The sequence below is a fragment of the Camelus bactrianus genome, chromosome 4, assembly GCF_048773025.1.
Source record: "Camelus bactrianus isolate YW-2024 breed Bactrian camel chromosome 4, ASM4877302v1, whole genome shotgun sequence".
NCBI lineage: Eukaryota > Metazoa > Chordata > Mammalia > Artiodactyla > Camelidae > Camelus > Camelus bactrianus.
Window position 1 is genome coordinate 27,881,912 of NC_133542.1, and position 21,307 is coordinate 27,903,218.

The 21,307-nt window shown below is 37.7% G+C and overlaps 1 protein-coding gene across 18 annotated transcripts in view; it reads left to right on the top strand.

The window, feature by feature from the left end:
• PTPRD (protein tyrosine phosphatase receptor type D) overlaps nt 1–21,307 on the top strand; it is a 1,875,536-nt gene that overhangs the window by 1,820,672 nt on the left and 33,557 nt on the right. For all 18 annotated transcript variants that reach the window (XM_074361573.1, XM_074361575.1, XM_074361574.1 and 15 more), the window contains 2 exons: nt 8,526–8,645; nt 9,165–9,319. In XM_074361573.1, the coding sequence (XP_074217674.1) occupies nt 8,526–8,645; nt 9,165–9,319 (275 nt within the window). The remainder of the gene's footprint in view (nt 1–8,525; nt 8,646–9,164; nt 9,320–21,307) is intronic.

The window sequence follows — 21,307 nt, forward strand, 5'->3', positions numbered from 1 at the left end:
AAAGCTCTTATTATTTAGTGAGTGATTGCTGACTTTTTTTTTCCTTTATCTATCTGCTTTTGGCTGTTTCTCCTCTACTTTGTTTTCCATCTTCATGTAGATAAGACAGAGGGAATGTGTACACCTATGCTTAACAAATTCTTCAACAGCCTCGATTAGTGTTAGAAGCAAAAATGGCTTCACTGAGGTTAAGAGATACTTGACTTTCGCTTGTCCTCCCAGCCTGCCTTCAGTCAGTGTCCAGAGTTGATGCTCGTCTTGCAAGCTTCATAGTGGGAGTTGAACCACTCAAAGAGCTAGTATTGTGGTGGTACTTAGTGCTATCAGTGTCGAGGATAGGGAGTGAAATTTTGATGCTCCAAAACTGGGGCATGATTTGAACTGTCATCCAATGTGAGCCATGTTGATTAGTAGTAAAAGCCTAGAATTGTTGGGGTTTTTTTCTTTTTTCTTTTATTTTTATTTATTTTTTTAAGGGGGGAGGTAATTAGGTTTATTCATTTATTTATTTTTAGAGGAGGTATTAGGGATTGAACCCAGGACCTCGTGCATGCTAAGCATGTGCTCTACCACTTGAGCTATACCCTCCCCTCAAAAGCCTAGAATTAGAAGTGAGAAAGTCTATACTTGTTTCCCAAACTCTCTAAATCTCATTTTCTGTTCCCAAATAGAGAATCAAGCAACCCAGGTGATGGCATCCATTGCTAGAGCAGATCAGATATTTTGTGCAACATCGCTTACTTTCTCTTAGGTCAGAAACGGGAAGATCCTTGCTCCACTAGACTTGGTTGTTTGTACTAATGAATGGAGGTTAGATGCTGTCAAGGCCAGAGGATCAGGCTGGCATTAACTACATTATGTTAATAGCTTTAAGAGTTAGAATACAGGGACATGGCACGTGGCCAGTGCAGCAAGTGTGACCTAAAGACCACTCACTCTTCCTATGTCCTCTCAAGTTCTTGAATGTCACCTCAGTAAATTTTCCCCAACAGAGAATGATAGTGAGCTGGAGACACATTTACACTTGGTTCTGTGGCTAAGAGGGCAATTCTGGGCAAAAAAACAGCAAAAAAGGAGATTCTGATCAAACATTTTCTTGTTTTTCTGTAAAACAAATCTTGAGACTCTTTTCAGACTATGAGGTCCTTTTGGGTTAAAAGTTCGCAGAATCCTGTTGCAGATTATAAATGGCAATGTTACTGTTTTCATTGTCGTTATCAGTTTTGGCCTAGCCTTGGCCAGTGGCAAACTAATTCTTGGCCACTCTGGTTTGTCAAGGTTCGGTAAGTTTAATGGAGAGCAAATGCTTTCCAAATGCCAGGTTTGTGTCCTTTTCCAAACAGAACTGGGAGTGCCAAAGGCCTTGAACGTTTAATTTCTCAAACTGCAGCCTCAAGCGCTGCCTATCTAGGGCAACAGAAGCTGCTTTTCCCTTAAGCAACTATGGGAATGGCAGCACAAACATTGCCTTTGGAGTCTGCATGATGTATGGAATTGTTTTTGAAAAGTGTTGGATACTTAATGTATATAGGACACTGGCAACAAAAAGAATGATGCTCATGTTGGCAACCTAAAGGATGTCTGGGTTCTTATCTAGTAAGTTCCACACTCTTGGTTTTCTCTTGTCAACAGACACAGTGTCAGATAAAAGAGAAAGAAGCCCGCCAATTTCTTCCTGTTTGTTAGCTTCCTGGATTGTCTACCTTCTTTCCCCACCCCACCTCCTCTATGTAGAATGACAGCCTACAGATCCTGGCTCAAAACATTCCTATTCAAGTGAATTAGAAGCAAAACAGCCTATGGAATGAGATTTACGGAGGGGGAGACTGAACTTTGTTCCTGGTGACATTGAGCTAAGCCCCTCTTTCTCCACATTCATGGTTATAGCACTCCCAGTCTGGATTAGGTCATTTTTAAAATTCTGAGAAGTGTAGATGAAGCTCTATGCGTAGGAAAGGCAGATAGTCAGCTGTTGTGCACCAGTATAGTTGTACTGGGTGTTAAGATATTAACATGTATCAATACTGACTGGTATATAAAAATTATCTTTTTATTGAAACTTTAAGTCACCTAATGATATTGCTCACTGGCAGTGACACTGGAGTGTTACTGGACTACAGGCAGCCACTAGGCAGACCAAGGCAGATGCAGAGGTGACAGTAAGTTTGGGTAGAGCATGCAACCACTGCTAAGAGTGACTGGGGCTGAGTGTAAACTCCAAGAGCCCAAGCGAAGTGCTACCTGGCGGTGACAGGGGGGCATTCCACACGAATATCCTCTGGCTACAACAAAGCTAGAAGCTAGAGACATAATGAGAGAAGTCATTGGCAAAGTCCAGAGGAGCTCCCTCTTTTAACTCCCGGCAGACATATTGTCTTGTTCTGTTTTGGCTGCCGTAACAGAATGTCACAGACTGGATGCATTATCAACAACAAAAATTTCTCACAGTCCTGGAGGCTGAGAAGTTTAAGATCAAGATGCCAGTTCCTAGTTCATAGAAAACTGTCTTGTATCCTTACGTGATGAAGGGGTGAGGGAGCTCTCTGGGGTCTCTCTTAAAAGGCACTAATCACATCCATGAGGGCTCCACCTCCATGACCTAATCACCTCACAAAGGTCTCACTGCTGACACCATCACATTAGGGATTAGGTTTCAACATATGAATTTTGGAGGGACACAAACATTCAGTTCATAGCGCACATCAAACAAAAGGGAATATCAGGGATTTTTTTTTAATTAATACATGGTTTGGACTGTGTTTGAATGGCTCAATGAATTGGTAAGCAGGTTTATAATGTAGAATTTAGTTCATTTAAAGACTGATATTTTTCAGCTTTAGAGTTTTATTTATGAAAAGCTATCACTGTGCAGATAGTCAAATGCGTTAGTATCACTCTCATTTCAAGTATTCTGTTGCCCTTGATCCTCTACTAAATAGTGGTCAACAAAGAGAAAGTGAAAAGGGGAAATACATAAACCAGACAGCTTGCTGTTTGAAAACAGACATGGCTAAATATTACTTGCATGGAGAGAATGACACTATTACTGAAACAGAATAGAATCATTGACATGATCTCTGTCCTTATTTTGGAAGATCAAGTATTAAATCTTAAAAATGCTAAAAAGAGATGCAATAACCTATAGGAACAGTTAAGCATATAATTTTTCTGTCCACTAGAATATATCCTAATATTTATCTGAATTTTCTTTCATTGTGTTCTCCGTTATTCAGTGTACATTGACAGGTGTGTGCTAACATTTCCTTAGTCTAAATAACAACCCAGATTTGTATTATCTAATGTTAACACACTGTCCACTCCTTATGGAAGAATCCTCTGCCCAAACTTACTAAATACTAGCCATTCTCACCAACAGTTTTGGTTTTCCAGGTATCATTTATTGTCTATTTTAAGTCCTTCTTTGGCTAAAATAACGTGACCCTAGGCAGGCTTTTCAAAGTACCATGTGGCAAATGCATTTTTGTTCAGTGATGTTGGGACCCTTTGGAGGGATTGGGTTTGTCACATGTGGAATTCTGATGCTTTGCCACACTGTCATGCTCAGTAAGTGCTGGGAAACAAACAGCTGGAAAACAAGCCACACCTAAATTTCCATGAGCTTAAAATATTATATTCACACTTGCATGGTTAAAATGCACATGCTTGTTTTGTTTTAATGTTTTGTGCAGTAGATGACCTTTAGCACGCATTATGCTAAAGAAAATTTGTGGTGGGCAATCCTAAGATGGGCCATAGGGGCAAGAAGGAGGGCAGATATTTCCTTAGGGTGAAACAATGGACGGTCCTGGAGAGCCAGATCATCCATTAATAGAACTTCATTCTGGCATGAAAGCATGCAGTTAAGCCCAGGGGAAATATTTGCTATCTCCAGATGTCCCAGAGGCAGTAACAGGATAGATTTAGAAATTTTGCATACCCCGAGGAGGGTGATTGTTCCTGGAAGGGATAGGCCTGAAATTAATCAGTTAAACAGCAAGCAGAATTTAGTGCTTATCGCATGGAATATCTAAAGCCCCACCTCTTTGATCGCATTTTTTTTCTTAACTGTATACTCCTAATAAATATGATGTCGACCAGGCTTTCGACACTCTGGATCCACAAGATCTTGAGTCCCCTGGTCCCATCGTTGCTCTTTACTATGTCTCTTTGTTTCTTAAGTCTTGCATCACCTGTCCTCAGACACGGTCCCTAGCTACGCTGGACGCAGCAAATAAGGCTTTGTTAAATTGAAAGGAGGAGGTTTTACTTTCAGAAAGTTTTAGGCAACCTAAGAATAAGCCAACTTAGACCACAGTACAGTTGATTATAAAGTCAGCTTGCACATGTTGAGTGCCCATGATGTGCCAGGAACTTCCAAGATAAGCCATGTGGAAGTAAAAATGGAACTAAAAGGAGAGCATTTCCCCAAAGCACAGTCAGCAGACCTACTGGATCAAATCCTACTAGATGTTTTTAATGGCAAGTTTTTCTGAATACACTTAAATATGTTCATCAACTTGCTTTTAATAGTTTGACATGAAAGAGAGAAAATGAATTAATTCCATAGCAAATGTGTAGCAATAGTCAACCTGTTCTTTCCAAAATAATGGAAAAAGGAAAGCTTACCACATAAGGGTAATTAATCACTTTGCAATTATAAAAAGAAATATCACCCCCAAATTCAGCCAGGAGTCTGAATGGTCACATTCAGTGTAGGCCTCAAGTAGAGTTACAGGGCGATTGTTTCTAAACCACAGCCTGGGTAGTGGGTTCTGCTTCACTCCTTTTCTACCTCAGAGTCTAGCAAATTCTCTTCTCATGGCAGACTGGGTCCAGGTAGATTAAGGGAGTTGTTCTGAATCTCACAAGTACCTATTACTTAAAGAACCAGGAGGTATAAACATGCCTCCATATTTAGTCAGTAAGACTGATGATGACTGGGTACAGGACTGTGTCTCCTTTCACTCTGGTGTCCTCACGGCCACTCACACCTTGCCTCCCACCTAGAACGTCCTAATCCCTACTGGGATTAATAACATATTCCTTTTTTTTTCACATTTAAAGTGATTTCAGTAGTTTATAACAACAACCACAAAAAGTTGAGAACATAATCTGACAAATAATAATAGCTATTCCCATTGGATGCCTATTTGTGTTGGCCATCGGGTTCTGGGTTTCAGGTGCATGATTTCTGAGCCTTACAATAGCACTATCATGCTGGAGATAGTCATTCTCATTTTATAAAAGAGGCCACTAGACTTTGGTCCTGGAAATACAGAACCAGCTTACCAGTCAACCAGTGAGACGGCCCAACCTTGCATAAATCATTCCTGGAGGCCACCTGTAGTTAGTTACTTTAGAATCAAATAGGGAAAGACAGAAATCAGTATTTGTATTCAGTAGCTCCTGCCCTTTAGTCCTATATACCCAAAAGGGAGCCTCCTACACATCTCAACTCTCACACTCAGCTCTATGCATGAAGCCTAACAAGTGGTATCTCTCTGGAGATAACTTTAGAGATTTTCTCCCAGGAAAAAAAAAAGGTGGTGGGGGAGGGAGAGAGGCTATTGTCAAAGAAAACATATCAAGAGAGGAAAATGAAGCTAGTTCCTTTTGAATTAGCTAATTAGAAAAAAATCATTTCTATTATTCTCCTATGTCCTTTTTTATTTTTTCCTCACTAGACTTTTGACTTGCTCTCTAATGTTGAAATCAGAAATTATGTGTTTAGCATAGTGCTAAGAATGAAAAATCTTAAAGGAATATCTGTCAGTAAGTCTAAGCCCTTAAATTTAGCCCTCAGAAGTCAGATGAAACCTGTGCAGGCTACTCGGAGAACGAGGTGAAGAAAATAAAGGCTGTGATACTTGCTAACGAAGGGAAGGATGTATTGCTGTAGCTGTTCAGATAACTCAGGGAATGCTTCCAATCCCACTGCTGAGAGCGTATGTGTGTATATGCACATACGTTAGAATATTTATTTTTTCATAAACTCCCCTTGTGAAATATTTCCTGAGAGAAAATGGCAATGTTTAAATATATTTGCTTTTGAAAAAAAATTGCTCCTAGTTTTTACAGTTGCACTTAAAACATGTTAAAGGATTTTTTTGGAAAAGAATAAGATTAAAGTACACTATTTAAAGTGAGTACAAAAACTTTTTCTTCTTTTAGCTAAAAATGTTTACAATATTTATTCCTTATAGTAATGTTTTATGGAATTTTTTTCCCAAAAAATTTTCCCTATCAAACCCAATAAGAGTTGCAGTTCTCAAACTTATTACTAGAAATATAACAATAATTAACATAAATTTAGTTTTCCCTACATCTTAGGAATGTAGTAGATTTATAGATGGAAAGTCACTCAGTAATGGAGTGATTTTTTTTTTCCAGAGGTCACATAAAGGCTAGTTTATGATTCTTTTCCTTTTCCTTTGTCTTACCTCACCAAAAGGTCTGAGGACAACCAGTTCCCAGGTTTGAAACATAATTACATTGAATTGGGTTCAGTACATTGTACTGATCTTATAGTTCATTTTGTTGCATTAACTTGCTGTTTTTCTGCCCGTCATAGTGGTATTTGTCCTCGTGGGGTTTGACCTGTTGGTTTTGATTTGATTTGATTTGTTGATGTTCAGCTGAAACTGTTAAATAATGAGTTTGAGTTTCTCTCTTGATTCCTAAATTTAGTGCATTCCTGGCATAACCTCAAATGTTGCAATAAGAGGCCTTCAAAGTTACTTTTGTCCTTTGCAGCAAGACATCAACTTGACATCCATTTCATGGTTTAAAACAAGAGCGTTTGACTGAATTTTTGTGATTTTTTTTTTTTTTCCTGAATTATGGCTACTTAAGTAGTGTCATCTCTACTAGGGTAGTAACCTTTGCTAAGTCAGCTCAGATACGACGTGGGTTTGAATAAGGGGCCAGAGCACACGCAGAGGCACTCAGCTCTGGTCTTGTTATGTCAATATTCTCCTTAAAGAATTATCTACCCCTTGGGTTATTTTTAAGTTAGAACATCTGACAGAAATACAAAACAGAAGAATATTTTGTGCATCTTGGAAATGCAAGTCTTACTAAGACAGAAATTCTCCATTTTACTGTGAACCACTTTGTTTTCCGTAAAATAGGTAATGTCTGTGTGGGTCTCACAGTTGAAATAAAGGTACAGAAGTCAAACCTTGGAATTCAATTTCTGCCTTTCTATAAATGTACATTCTCCTTTACCTAGTCTAGGAAACTGTGTAAAGAATAAAACTTCTCCATTTTCAGAAAGTCCACTATCTAGATAGCCTGAATCTTATGAGTAGCAAAATGCTTTAACGTAAAAGAGAAAATTACAATATTATTCACAGAATACTACTAATATTTATATTCATCATAAAAGCAAATAATTATCTAGTAATTCTATTCACTGGACCAAAAAATTCTAGTGTCTATGATAATAATGCCTCATTGCTTTTGTTTAAATCCAAAGATTGTAACCTTCGAATCTTTCTTTTTCAAATAGAATGTGTGCTTTCCAATATTAAATAGTACTTTTACTAAAGGTAAAAATTCTTTACCTAGAGAAATGCATTTTAGGTGACTTCAATTAATAATTAATTACTCCCTTTTTTTTCTTTTCAGATAGGAAGGGAAAAGATATTCTGACCTATGACCTTACTAGAAAATACAGTGTTGTCTTTGCCATTTTTTATTATGCTTTTTAATGCCCAAAGGATACATCCAGTAAATCTGAGGCTTACTGTAGACTTAGAATTATTCTTTGTTGCATCTTAAACTAATTGGGTTGAATACCTTTTACATGCTTTTGTTCAGTTCCACATAGAAACTAGATTGTTCATCTGAAATGAATGGATTTTAAATTATTTAAACTTTGCACTGCTAGTGTGTGACCCTCTGAGACTTTTTAAAAGAACAGACAGCTCTTTTCCCCCTAGACATTACAGATTTAACTTGTTTTTGATACACATACCATTTATCTTATATTTTTAAAAATGCTATGTTGTTTATTATACTTTGATAGATTTACGAATTATTTCTACTCTTCTTTAAACAAGCGTATTTGGGAATGGTGATAGCTCAAGATGAAATAGCTTGTGCTTTGTAAACCTTGATGGATGAACACTAACTATCTCACCAAGTCATTTAAGTGCCTAAGTGTAATCTTTCTGAAGCGATTCTTAGCATTTATTCCAGAACAAATTTGTGTTTTCTTTTCAAGTACTCTGAAGTTTCAAATACCTCTCTTCTTATTTCACTCAGCAACAATCTGCAATTTATTTTTCTCCACGAAAATTGAATCTGTTACTGCTTGGTATTCCTACCAGTTTGAAAAATGTGGTTTATATTGGCATCAGAGCAGTACTTTACATACATTGGGATAACAAGAAAGCATGCCAGAAAAAGATCAATGTAAAATGAATTGCAGAAAAGCTGTTTTCCTTCAACAGCAACTCAAAATAGAGCTAATAGAGAAATTGATGAGGATTTGCCCTGAATGTGTCACTTGTTTCTTTCAGGTGAAGTGTGACCAGTATTGGCCTAGTAGAGGCACCGAAACCCATGGGCTGGTCCAAGTGACGCTGCTCGATACTGTGGAGCTGGCCACGTATTGTGTTCGAACATTTGCACTTTACAAGGTTTGCTTTTTTATTTTTTTCCCCTCCCTTTCCCCTTTCCATTATTTAAAGATAGCTTCTTTTGAGAAATCAAGTATCTCAAGGCTTTACTTAAATCTTGATTCTACTGGCAACAATGAAGAATGAAATAATTCTTCCATTATCGCTCAGCAATTTTTCTCTTTGTCTGGTGATTTATCAGTAGATATGGAACGCTTGCTCTGAACGAAAGTTTCGGCAAATGAAGAATAGATGAAGAAGAACTAGTTCTTTCTGTAAAATATAACAGGAGCACTCCTGATAGTTAAACCTGAAAAATGTAATGCTTCTCACCTAAGGATTTTATCTTTCTGGGCAAATATTGGTAATTTACAAATAGCTTGAGGTTTATATCTCCGAAGAGTGTGTCTTCCCAAAGGATATTGGGTGGTGGGAGGAATTAAGACAACATATCTTCTTGTTACCTCTTCCATGTTATTATTCACCATTATAACCTGAAGCCTGGGACACAGAGTTTCAGCCAGTGTTCCTACTTCACAGAATGGTTCCAGCGAGAAGAGAGAAGTAAGGCAATTCCAGTTCACCGCCTGGCCTGATCACGGTGTTCCAGAACACCCAACACCTTTCCTAGCTTTCTTACGGAGAGTCAAAACCTGTAACCCTCCCGATGCAGGTCCCATGGTTGTGCACTGCAGGTAAGAACCACTGAGAGTATTTTTCTTGCAGTCATAAGGTTTGTGGGGAAACAGAATACCAAATGATTCGTCATTAGATATTCTCCTTCCAACCTCTTGATACTCTGGGATACCAACTGCCTTCATAAATAATGCAGGTAGTCTTTTTTGGTCAAATGAAGTATGTAGTAACATTAATAGGAAAGGTTTAAAATCGTGCATATCCCCACCTCCCTCCACCAGGAGATAAAGGCCACTGTGGTCCATTCTATTTTCTCTTTAGAGCAAAAATAAATATATTCTTTAAAAAATATATGTGTATATATATATGAATTTTTGACAGGCGCTTATGGGCTGGGCTGGTATAAACTTTTGATTATTTATAGGGAAGAAAACTACTGAACAAACTAATATTGTAAACATACAAACTCTCAGAGCTAATTTCTTACTGCTTAGAGCTGCTTAAAGATGCCTTCAATGTATTAATATTATCAAGTCACTTACAGAAAATATTCTGAATTTTAAAAATTTACTTAATAAAATATATACAAAGGCCTGTAGTTTGGAAGAACTTGTTTTATGTACTTGGAGGTAATGAGCCTGTATTTCTCTTGAAATGTTGTATAATTATTTTGTACTTAATTTTGACTAGATTTCTCTATACCACCACTCAGATTCTACCATACATAAGTGTTCATACATTTTTAATATTACACTGATTTATTCCAGTTTCCTGAATTCCTCTCAAGGATTATTACTAAGAGATTACTAAACATATCTAGTCACATTCTATTTATTACTATATAAAGTAAAGTTCATGTAACTTTCTAGTACTTCTTTGTAACCTGAGTAATTCAAATATGAGAGAATATGGCTTCTTACACAGATAAGTAAAATTGCAGTGTGGAAGTTTAAAAAAAAGGAACGCTAGTATCTATCCTACACCACTTCTATCGTGACTTCATAGTATAACTTTCTTTCACATCCCATATTATACTGCAGCATAATATAGTAGATCTTAGAAATCGAGTCTATTTTTACAAAAAGCTGAAGATGATGGATAGATGAGCATACAAGCAATAAAGCACACCGGACTAACCCATGCTGTAGTGGTAATTGTTAAACAGTGGCCTGGCAAATTCCATACAAGATAACATACTTCTCTTTCCCAGCATTTTTTCCCCAACAAAAACCTAATAATAACGTCATGTTTTATTCATTAAGTATTTAACAAATTCCAAAGCGCTCTATCATGCTTTACTGTGTTTGATGTTCCTAACAACAGTATGTCAGCTCAAGAGGAGAGAACACATGAGAAGCTACAGGGTTTGATTCAAGTAAGATAGCTAAGGAGTTGGCGGTACAGGTGGCCTCACCTTATAATCTAGTTCTTTGTCCTTTTTAACCAGGACAGGGAACTTTGAGGACCTGTCACCATGTTGTGATTTTCTGCATGATTCTGAAACACTATAAATTATGTTAGAAATCTGAGCACATGCTTTTGCATCATGAAAGTAGATTTCTGGTTGGTTTTAGCAGACACTAGTTTGACCAATCTGTGTATACTCTGCTATATATACTTCTTTGTAGCCCTGAGAAAGCCATTGAGCTTGTTTACATGGTGTCTCCACACAAAATCAACCTGATTATGAGGATCACACCTGAAACATTTTCAGATGGAGTTTGGCCACAGGAAAAAAAATAGGAAGTTTGGCCTTACTCAAGAAATGTTTCTCTCCTACGCCTACTGGCAGAAATGCAATTCACGCAGATGCATACATGCATTCACACAGATGTGTGTGTGTATCTGTTTATTTACATACACATAAAACCACATATACATTTATATACATAAAATAATAGGAACAAAAATTCAGGAAACCTAACTTGGAAGTTCTCATTGAAAAAAGATTATCATATTTGCATTGCACTTTGAAATACAGTATGTTCCTTGTCTCAAAATGTGCTTCCCACTTCTATAAATGAAAGTGGATGCCCTGAAAAACTTAGGTAGATAGATAGGTAGAATGATAATTTTTAAAATGCAATTTACCCTCTATTGACCATAAGCAAGGTATAAGGCTTTAGGATAGGTACTTGGATCCAAAAAACTTTGCAAGCAATGGGAGACATAAGATAGCTATAATGCCTTATTCTGAGAAAGCACAAATCCCTGCAACACACACACCCGATGGTACGTTAAGCCACTGGGACTCACCTGTGAGAGATACAGACAACTCAGGAGAAATAAGGACACAAACAACTGTGCAGAGCTAATAGCTACTGACACTTGGAAGTGCTGTGCCCGAGGCTCCAGAGAAGCTGGTATTGAAACAAACAACAGAAGAGTAGGTATGTTGGTGGAAGAAATGTGTTAGCAACATTAAAACAATGAGGGGAAGATGCAGCATAAGCTGTACTCTGGGAAATTATCTGTATTCACCCAAAGGTAACCTCACACATCTGGTAAGAAATCTTGGCCTCTTTATTTGAGAGGCTGTGTCCACACTGCCAACTTCCAAACTATCTGAATTCTCTGACTTGGTTACCAGTATGTTAAAACTCGAGAGCATGGTTTTTCTGATGCAGTGATGGAGGATAGTCATTCCCAATAATAACTGCTCATGCGGGACCCCAGAAAGGCTGGTTTAAAAATCATCTGTAAGCAGGAAGGAAACGATGCAGAAAGTGACACTAGCTATGTCCTGATCAGTTACCATGATCGTGTTGCAAACAATCACACAAAACACTTTGGAGTTTAAATTCTACATTTCGTATTGTAATTTCTCTTATGATGGGCTTGGATTTTTGACTCTGTAATAAAGAAGTAGTGACCAACTCAAAGCAACTCCAAACCTTCTGCCAAACAGATCCTGTGAGAATGGAGGAAGTTCTAAAGAAGTCTGGTAGAAGACCAAAAACGGTGGGGAGATGAGACTGGGAAAAGAGAAAATTCATTTTCCTCTAGTAGTTTTGTAATAAATGTGCCAGGACTGAAAAGCCAAAATGAATAAAATAATAAATTCTAATAGTAAATAATAAAAAAGAATTATGAGGCTAGACTGTTACAACAAGCAGAGACCTTGAAAGGTCAAGGAGAAGGATAGAGTTTCCCACATTCCTAAAGGAGGGAATGTCCGGATCAAAAGGTGTAGAAGGAGAGACCAACTCTAGCTATCAGTCACTTCATACAGAACATACAATCTCAGCACTAAGTGAACACTCAGAAAGATAAATGGGCTGGGTAAAACTCTGGCTTGTTCACTTATTGGCTGTGAGCATTTAGGCAAGTTATTTCCTATGTTACCCTTTGTTTCTTCTTCTGTTAAATGGGGTAACACTATTCATAGCAATAGGAATTTGATGAAGAGTAAATGAAATGATATGAAATGATACACATAAAGAACTTAGGACAGGGTGTTTTATATAGAAGTGTGTGATAAAGTAAAATTATTATTATATTAATTGAGTGAGTTTTAAAAGATACATGTATATTTATAACTCTAGGGAGAAAAATTCAACATGAGCTTCAATATTTTCTATATGACCTGAGCCATCCATCCTATGAATAATCAGATGTTTATAAATATCCAAAAATTTAATTGAATGGATTAATTTTTTTAATTTAGATATTTTTCCATCATGGAAATTCCATCAGCTATTTTATGGTGACAGAGAACATTTTAATGCTATGGGTTAGAATCTTTTATAATAATAAATCTGTCCTCATAAAGACCTGGGAAACCATGGAACTCTTAAAATGATGATGTTAAAGATACATAGAAATTAATGCTGTGGTTCCTGAGGCCTTCAAGATAAAAGACTGAATTTCTTAGCATTACGTTCATGGCCATTTGTCATTGGAGACTGATCTCGCCCTTCATGCCTCATGTTCACTCTCTCAGCCACCTACCACTTGGTATACATGCCAGGAACTTTCATCTCTGGCTTTTGGCAGATGATACTTATCCACTCTAGAATGTCACCTGTTTCCCTTCTCTACCTGATGGTGATCAAACCTGTTTCATTATCTAATGTAAATAGTACTTCATATGTATATTGCAAAGGCTGCAAGCTGGCCTCAGATGATTTTGTTGATATACATGGTCATTTTTTTTTTTTAACTTTGAACTTGAATGCCTTTAAGCTGGCACGCACTACCCAGTTTTCCAAACCCTTCCCACTCATTTTTTTTTTTCCTAACATACAGCTCAGCCCATCTATTAACAGGAATTGCTTCATCTTGTAGACATTTAAGTTGAACCTTGGAGAAGATTTTTAAGCTCTTTCTCCCTTCCTCTTCCCACGGGAAGAATTGAACCTTCTGTTCTCTGAGCTCTCATAAAATACTTTCACACTTAACCTATTCAGCTGTATGTGTGAAATGACATCTGCCTTGCAATCTTACAGGGTATGGGCATGTTTGTATCTCAGCTCTTACATCATAGTAGGTGCTCAATAGTTGCTTGTTGAAGTTAATGGAATCCCATATGGCATTTTAGGAATTTTTACAGTAAGATAATTTCAAGGCTGGACTGGTTTAGGTTTTTGGTTTTTTAACAGGAGACTAGTTTTGTCTCCTTGTATTGGAGTATTTTTTAGAGCTTAATTATTTTAAATTGCCTTTATCTTTTTAATACCTATTTCTGAATCCCTTTTCCTACTAGTATACCTTAATGTGCTTTCCCATATGCCCTTCATTCCATGGTTAAATATAGACAAAGCTCCCTGGTTTTTAGCCATAATAATAGTTAAGGATATTGAACCTTTCATCAACATCAAATAAGCTTTCCTCTAACTGGAGAGGTCCTCCTTTAAGTGTTTTATGTGTAATATTACATTTTTCCCCAATCATCTTCAGAGTTAGGAACCTTATTCCCCCATTTCATACATTAAAAAAATAACACAAGTCAAGAGAAGTCAGCTTATGCCACCGGTGATGGCAAAGCCACTACGTGCCACAGGCTGCCTGGCCCTACAGACCAAATGAATTCTCCAGTCTGCACATCACTGATGGGCCTCAGCCTCTCTGGCCAACCACGTGGAGGGCATTTCACTTTTCAAGCTACCCTGGGGACTTGGTCAACAGGAGCCACTCCTTCCTTTCTGACCCCACATCACAGTGATTATTCTAGCCTTGATTTCAGTCTTTCTATATCAGAGGTAATTGCTAGAAAATGAGTCTCTTCTACCACGTAATCATTTTATTTTCACATCATCACAACAGCTATCAATTACTGAGCCATTACTCTTTTCCAGGTAATACTGAGCACTTAAGGGTTCACTCTTTTAATCCATAAAACAATATATTTTACTCGTGAGGACCAGTTAAGCACAGGGAGGTCATAGGTGATTTGCTCAAGGTCAGAGAGCTCATAAATTGAGGCCTTATTTCAAAGTCCATGACCTTGGACTTATCCACCATTGTATCCAGTTCAGACTCTTCTTGTTGCAGAAACTACCTTAGTTCCTTACACACAACTTCTTACTACATACTTGTTGACCAAATGGTTGTCAGATGGATCGATATATGCTATTGTCTCTTCACAGTTATCTATGCAGTGCTAGAGATATGCGATATTTCTTCTCCTTATTATAAAATATGATTTTGAAAGAGATTAACGGGGAGGAGTTTCGGGCGATATATTAAGTTTAGATTTTCACAGACATTATGTGTTTTCCCATATTGTTTCAGTCTTCCTCTTAGAAGATGGACATTTTTTTTCTTTTTTTTTCTTTTTTGAGCTCTATTCTTTGTATTGTTTTTCAGAAGAACGTGTAGTTTATATTCTGCTAGTACCAAAAGGATACAACAACTGATTTGCTCTAAGTATTTGCTTCTTGTTAACAGTGAATAAATTGGGATGAAGCTATAATTTTACTGAGTTAATTATAAAACCTAGGCTCATGATACTAACTCCAAGTCACATTAACCCCTTCTAGGACCAAAGGCATACCCTTTCCTCATAGAAGAAATGTATTCATTTCTGAATTAATGTGAAAGAGGGATAGATCAAGACCCCCCTGAATCTGTCTTCTAAATGAAACAACCCCAAGGAGAAGAAAATAGAACTTTGGAGGGTAATTTAAATCTTTCACATCACAGAATGAAACCAGTCTTCAAAACTGGAAGGAACAGGAGCTGCAGGCCAGACCTAGATAGTCCTAGATCATCAATGGGCCACAGTAAAAATCAAATGACAATTTGGGGTTGGAAAGATCCTGAAGATCTAATCTTCATAATACTTTTTGACTTTATAGGTGAAAGCATAGCCAAGAAACTACTTAGATCATACTCACAGCATAATCATGTACTCCTAATTCCAACCCAATATAGAGAAAAATGGCCTTTTCAAGGTCAAAGATTTTGGAAAGCATTGCATGTGAGCATAAAAATAAAAGACCTTGTGATCCAAAGGGGCTAAGAGTGCTGTGGAAAACTATTTAATGCATTTTTCACCGTTCATTCTAAATTCTATCCTTTATTCTTCCTGGTGTTTCCATTCAAGTATCACTTTAAATCAAAGACCACAAGTATTGCCAAAGCATGTGATAGTTTTGAGATGCTGACAAGTGCAAACCATAGACCCACCTTTTCCTTAAACCTGGGATTAATTTTTATGTATAAATTAAGTAATAAGAGAAGCTAGCCTTCTGTAGTTGAAAGACAGAATTTTTAAAAGTACCAACATCTCTGGAGAAGAAAATGGGTGGAATATACAAATTATGTCCTATATATGGAAACATTTTAAGGTGAGGAGAAATAATTATACCATATGGAAATTATTATGCCAGATTCTGTTCTTCTATATCAATAATTCTGCATGCAAAGCAAAATTTTAGTTTATAAAACAACATGGTGATACAAAACCAGGAGGCCATATCTTCAATATGTGTATAGCACAATCCTATAAGAGAAAAATACCTTACCTCCACTGAAATACTTAATTTAAATATTGGTTAATTAAATTACTTAATTTAAATATCAATTTAATTAAAAGTAATTATACTAGAAGAAAACATTAAAAGAAATCACACAGTGGCCCCAGTAGGTATAAAATGTAAAACACAAACTGAAAGAGTTTGGAGTGCTGGCTTCCTGATGAAACGGAAAATTTGTTCGAGAAGAAGCATTATAAAGGCAATAGAGGAGAGGTAAGACCAGTATTCTAAGAAGCTATCTAACTTCTAAGTCATATATTAGGGCTTTATTATGAAAATCTCTTCAAGGGCAACTGAGAAACTATCACCTTACCATTCCCATTCCATTCCATTCCCAAGAATTGCAACCAAATCACTTTTGTGTAGGAATATAACAATTTACAGAGCATCTTCCCATCATTTATTTGCTTTCATCCTTATAGGGAGACTGGTAGGTTGCATTATTACCATCCTCACTATACAGACAAGGAAACTGAGATGCTGAAAAGTCTCAATTGGCTATAGTGCCTTGTTGTAGACCACATTTTTAACTTGTTTATAGAAAATCTGAGTGAGAACCCATGGTTTAAGTTTCAGGGTCTTCTCCTCTTTGTCTATACTTCAATGCCATTCTCTATTTTGCTTAGTTTGTGTTATATAAATGAGAGCAGAACTGTCCCCAGCATATAACAAAGATGGCTTTTAGCAGATCTGAAAGCCCCTTTGGGGGCATCATTACAGGGTGGTGAAGACTGCACTTGAAATCAGCTTCCTACAGTTCCAATCCCAGCTGCACTACATCAAGTTATTTAACATGTCTAAGCCTCAGCTTCTGATCAGTAAAGTGGGGATAATAGAAGTATGTCCCTCCTAGTATTGTTTGTAAAGATTAAACAAGATGGTATGTGTAAAGGGATAATTAGCCAGCTACCTGCAACATAGAAGTCAAAAAATGTAGTTATTGATGTTTTTATTATCATTAAAACACATTATGTGTTTTACCCCACATTAAATAGGTGGTTATTTAAATTAGCTCTATTACTATCAAACAAAGAATACTACCAAAATCCAAAGAAGAAATGTGAGCTTGACTTCTATCTAATTTGTGATTTAAAAGAGTAGAAAATGTGTGTGTGTGTGTATATATATACACCTAGAAACTGAGTGGCAACTAGAACATTTAAACATGCATAAGTACTGTAATAATTATTTCGTTGTACTGAAAAAATTTTCTTATTAGAATGTAGATAAGATAGAAAATAAGTTTTCTCAACCTCACCACTGTTGACATATGGGTCATGTAATTTTTGTTCTGAGGGGCTGTCCTGTGCATTGTAGGATGTTTAGCAGCATCCCTGGCCTCTGCCCACCATGTGCCAGTAGCATTCTCCCAACAGCTGTGCCAGTCAAAAGTGAATTTAATCATTGCCAAATGTCCCCTTGGGGGGCAAAGTCACCCCCAATTGAGAACCACTGCTATATGGCGATGAAACTGTTTTTTGATTGTGGCAGAATGTATGCATCCAAGTGATCACCCACCTCAAAAGCTTAAAGCTTGAAAAACCTTTGAATGGCATCCTTATTTTAAGCATTGGGAGAACTTCTCTGAGACTTACATTAAGACTCACTTTTTAAAGCATGCAGAGAACTAGGTTCATCACTTGAAAAGTCACACAACAACATTCACTACCTTGATCATCAACCATACAAACCAAAGACTTGGCTCTAGATGTCTCTTGGTACTTAATAAACAATTCTACCTTCAAGGACAAAAATGTGCCACCATTACAGAATTCAAAAGAATAGGCGACAGGCTCTTAACTCAGCTGCCAAAAAGGAGTTCCAAAAATACTTTTGCACCATGGCAGCCCTGCTGCAATAAATCTTCAGCCTGCAATGGTGGCTACTTTTAAGGGCCACATTCTTGGGGGTTTGATAAATGCTGGTCTTTTTTGCTAGTGTATCAATCACATTGATTCATATCCCTGCTTGGTATGGATATTCTGCATTCTGAAGTTCAAAACAAGAAGCCCTCAGAATGCCCTTAAGTGGCATATGACTCAGTGGCTGTCCCCTTTTTCAGTGTCTAGTGGAGACCAAAATAAAAGGTTAGGTGGATTGAAGAAAAGTGAGTCATAATGTCAGACCCCTGCCCAAGCTTGCAGGTTCTGAAATCCCTTGCTCTTTGATTTTGGGGGATAGATATTTCTGGGACAGCACACTGTATTTTTTAAATCACAGATTTTATTGACGATAAGGGTTTTGTGAAATGATTAAACATTTTTCATTTATTTTTTCTACATCCTCTTACAAGGGGCTTGAGCAGTCCCTCTTTTCCCATCCCACCTCCTTTGATATTTCTCCCACACCTTCCAAAAAGAAATCTTTCTCTGCCTTTCAGTCCATCAAGAGAGGGTCAGTAGTCAAGACTTGCACTGGCTAAAGTGGATCTTGTAGAGTCTATGGTTTATGATCTACCTAAGCAGGTAAAAAAGATGAACTAGATGAGATGGGACAAGGTTAACTGGGGCTCTTTCACTTTGATGATAAAGGCTAAAGAGCTACCTGCTCAAATTGCTTTTAACATTTGTCAGGAGAGGATTATGAGAATGATGATTATTACAAGAAAGTATGCCTTTTCTCTTAATTTTTTTTTTTATCAGTTTGGGTTGGTTTTGAACATTGGAATTTTTTTTTAACTGTAACCATATTTCTGTTTCTGGTATATCTGTATGTCTTAGGGGTTGGCATCTTTTTTAAAATGGGAGGATATCCATCACTTAACTATCACTGCTTACAAATACCAACCCAAACTTAGAAGCTGAAAACCACCACAGCATCTTATTTCCTGTTCTATGAGTTGACTTGGGGCTGGGCAGTCTGCTGGTCTCTCCTGAGCTCTCCTTTGCAGTCAGCTAGAAGGGCTGGGAAAGTGGGGCCTATCTCTCCCCACAGCCTTTCATCCTGGTCTGCTGGTCTCAGGGTTCTGGGCATCAAAGGAGACACTCCCAAGGCCTTTCGAAGCCAACACTTGTTAGTCGTATTTATCACTTCCACCACATTCTTTTGCTCAGAGCAAGGTAAGGGCCAGCTCAGATTCAAGGAGGGATGAAACAGACTCTATCTCTTGATGGGAAAAGTAACAAATAATGTATGACTTCATTTATTCCACTACTGAGTTCTGTGTTGCGGAAGCTTATTTATTGGACTGAATGAAGGAGCTCTTCTTTCTGCTCAACTCTCACCAGCTTGGCTAAGTCCACTGTGTATTTCCTTCCTGAGGCTGGATAAGAGGAGCAAATCCCCCCCCAACCCCAAAATACAGAAGCTTTTGTATATATGTGAAATTGCTTTTTTTTTTTTTTAATTAGAGAAAAAGTCTATGTAATTTGTTTTATAACCTCTACCTGATTATTTTTGCTGACATAACTTGTGTGGTAGTAGAAACTCATACTCTTTACTCCCATTTCATCCTACCTCAAAATATTTCCTTTACATCTTCCTGTAATTTAGGATTTATTAGGGTTAATAGGCTTCTTCCTAAACTCATAACTCCAGGAGCATGATTTATTCACAGTGAATCATAGGCCTGGAAAGTATATTTCAAGCCTCCCAGATACTTGCCCTCCCTTTCTTTCTCTCTCTCTGCCTCCTCTGCTCTCTACCTCTTCCCCTCCCCCAACTCCCTTCTTTACCTGCTTCTTCTCTTTAATTTCAGAGATAGAACAATAAAATGAGGCCCAAGGAGGTTAACAACTTTTCCATAGACTCTTGCTGGACTCAAGCCTTCTAAATGCTCCTCCACTATACTTCCCACTGCAAGATGGTCCTTTTAATTGTGTTCGGATTAATTTGATTAAGAAGTCTCTAACATTTTCCAGCTGAATTAGGAAAATCATCAGAAAGCACCTATATAATGGCAGGAGGTGCTACATTTGGAACGAAGGTGATCAGAGTAGATAACTTTGGTGTATTAAATGTATTGGATGCATTGTATATCACAGAGCTTCAAGATTATGACTGATTGAAAGAAGGGCTAACGGGTAGCTGGGGAGCACGCCGTATGTGCTGGGCACCCAGGTGGTCAGCAAGGCCAGGGCAGCAGAAAATGGTAGAGGGAAGCCAGAGGGAGGAGGAGAGAATGTCAGAGAGAAGCTCCGCCTGCTCTGCAGTAGTGCCCAGACCCATGATGGTGGAAATCACTTCAGGCCACTAAAAATGACTTTACATGCTGTCTTGGCAGCCCTGCTCCGGTTCGCAGTGGCTGCCTCATGTGTGTGCTGCTTCCACTGGAGCTCCAGCCTGGCTGTGCCGTGGCTGTAGCACGGGCTTCATAGCAGCCACGTGCCTGGGAGGCTCGTCACTGACAGCTCCCTCATTCCAGGCTCCAGCCAAGTACAGCAGATGCTACTGTCACCTCTTCTATTGAATAATGTAGGAAGCAAAGATGGAAAGAAATTTGTTAATATTGTTTTTCTCCTGGAACTGAAATAAAAACTGTATGTGGTATACTGTCCGATAGCAGTCCATGTGCCAAATCCTCAGTTCGTGTAACACCCTTTCATAAGATAAGAATCTGCCCCTATGTTTCTTAACATAATGTAAATGACCTTCCTCCTCCTACTGTAGATGTGTTACAATTATAGCCATTCAGACTTCTCAACTTGGATCTATGCTGTTTCATGCACTAGCAAACCCTTTGCCTCTGACCATGCCATCTGTTGGGATCACTTGTGTTTCCTTCACACACTCACAGTGTGTTCGTTAAATGCTCTAAATCCAACTGTGCAAAACTCTGAAATCTTTCATATAAATAAACAAGTGTTTAGCAAATATTTTTAAACCCTTTACTTGATAAGTAGCATTAACAACGTACATTTTGCATTTTGAAAGTAAGTACAGCTGGGGAGAGAACTTTTTGTTGCAGACATGTATGAAATAACACCAAAATCAGAAGAGAATCCCTTTTGAAATAGAAATCTGCATGTATAAATGGTCTCTGTGCTGAAGACAAACTAAATGATAATACATTAAGCAAACAAAAGGCTCTTTTTGGAGATAGAACATACCTGGTTGGTGATGGGGGGA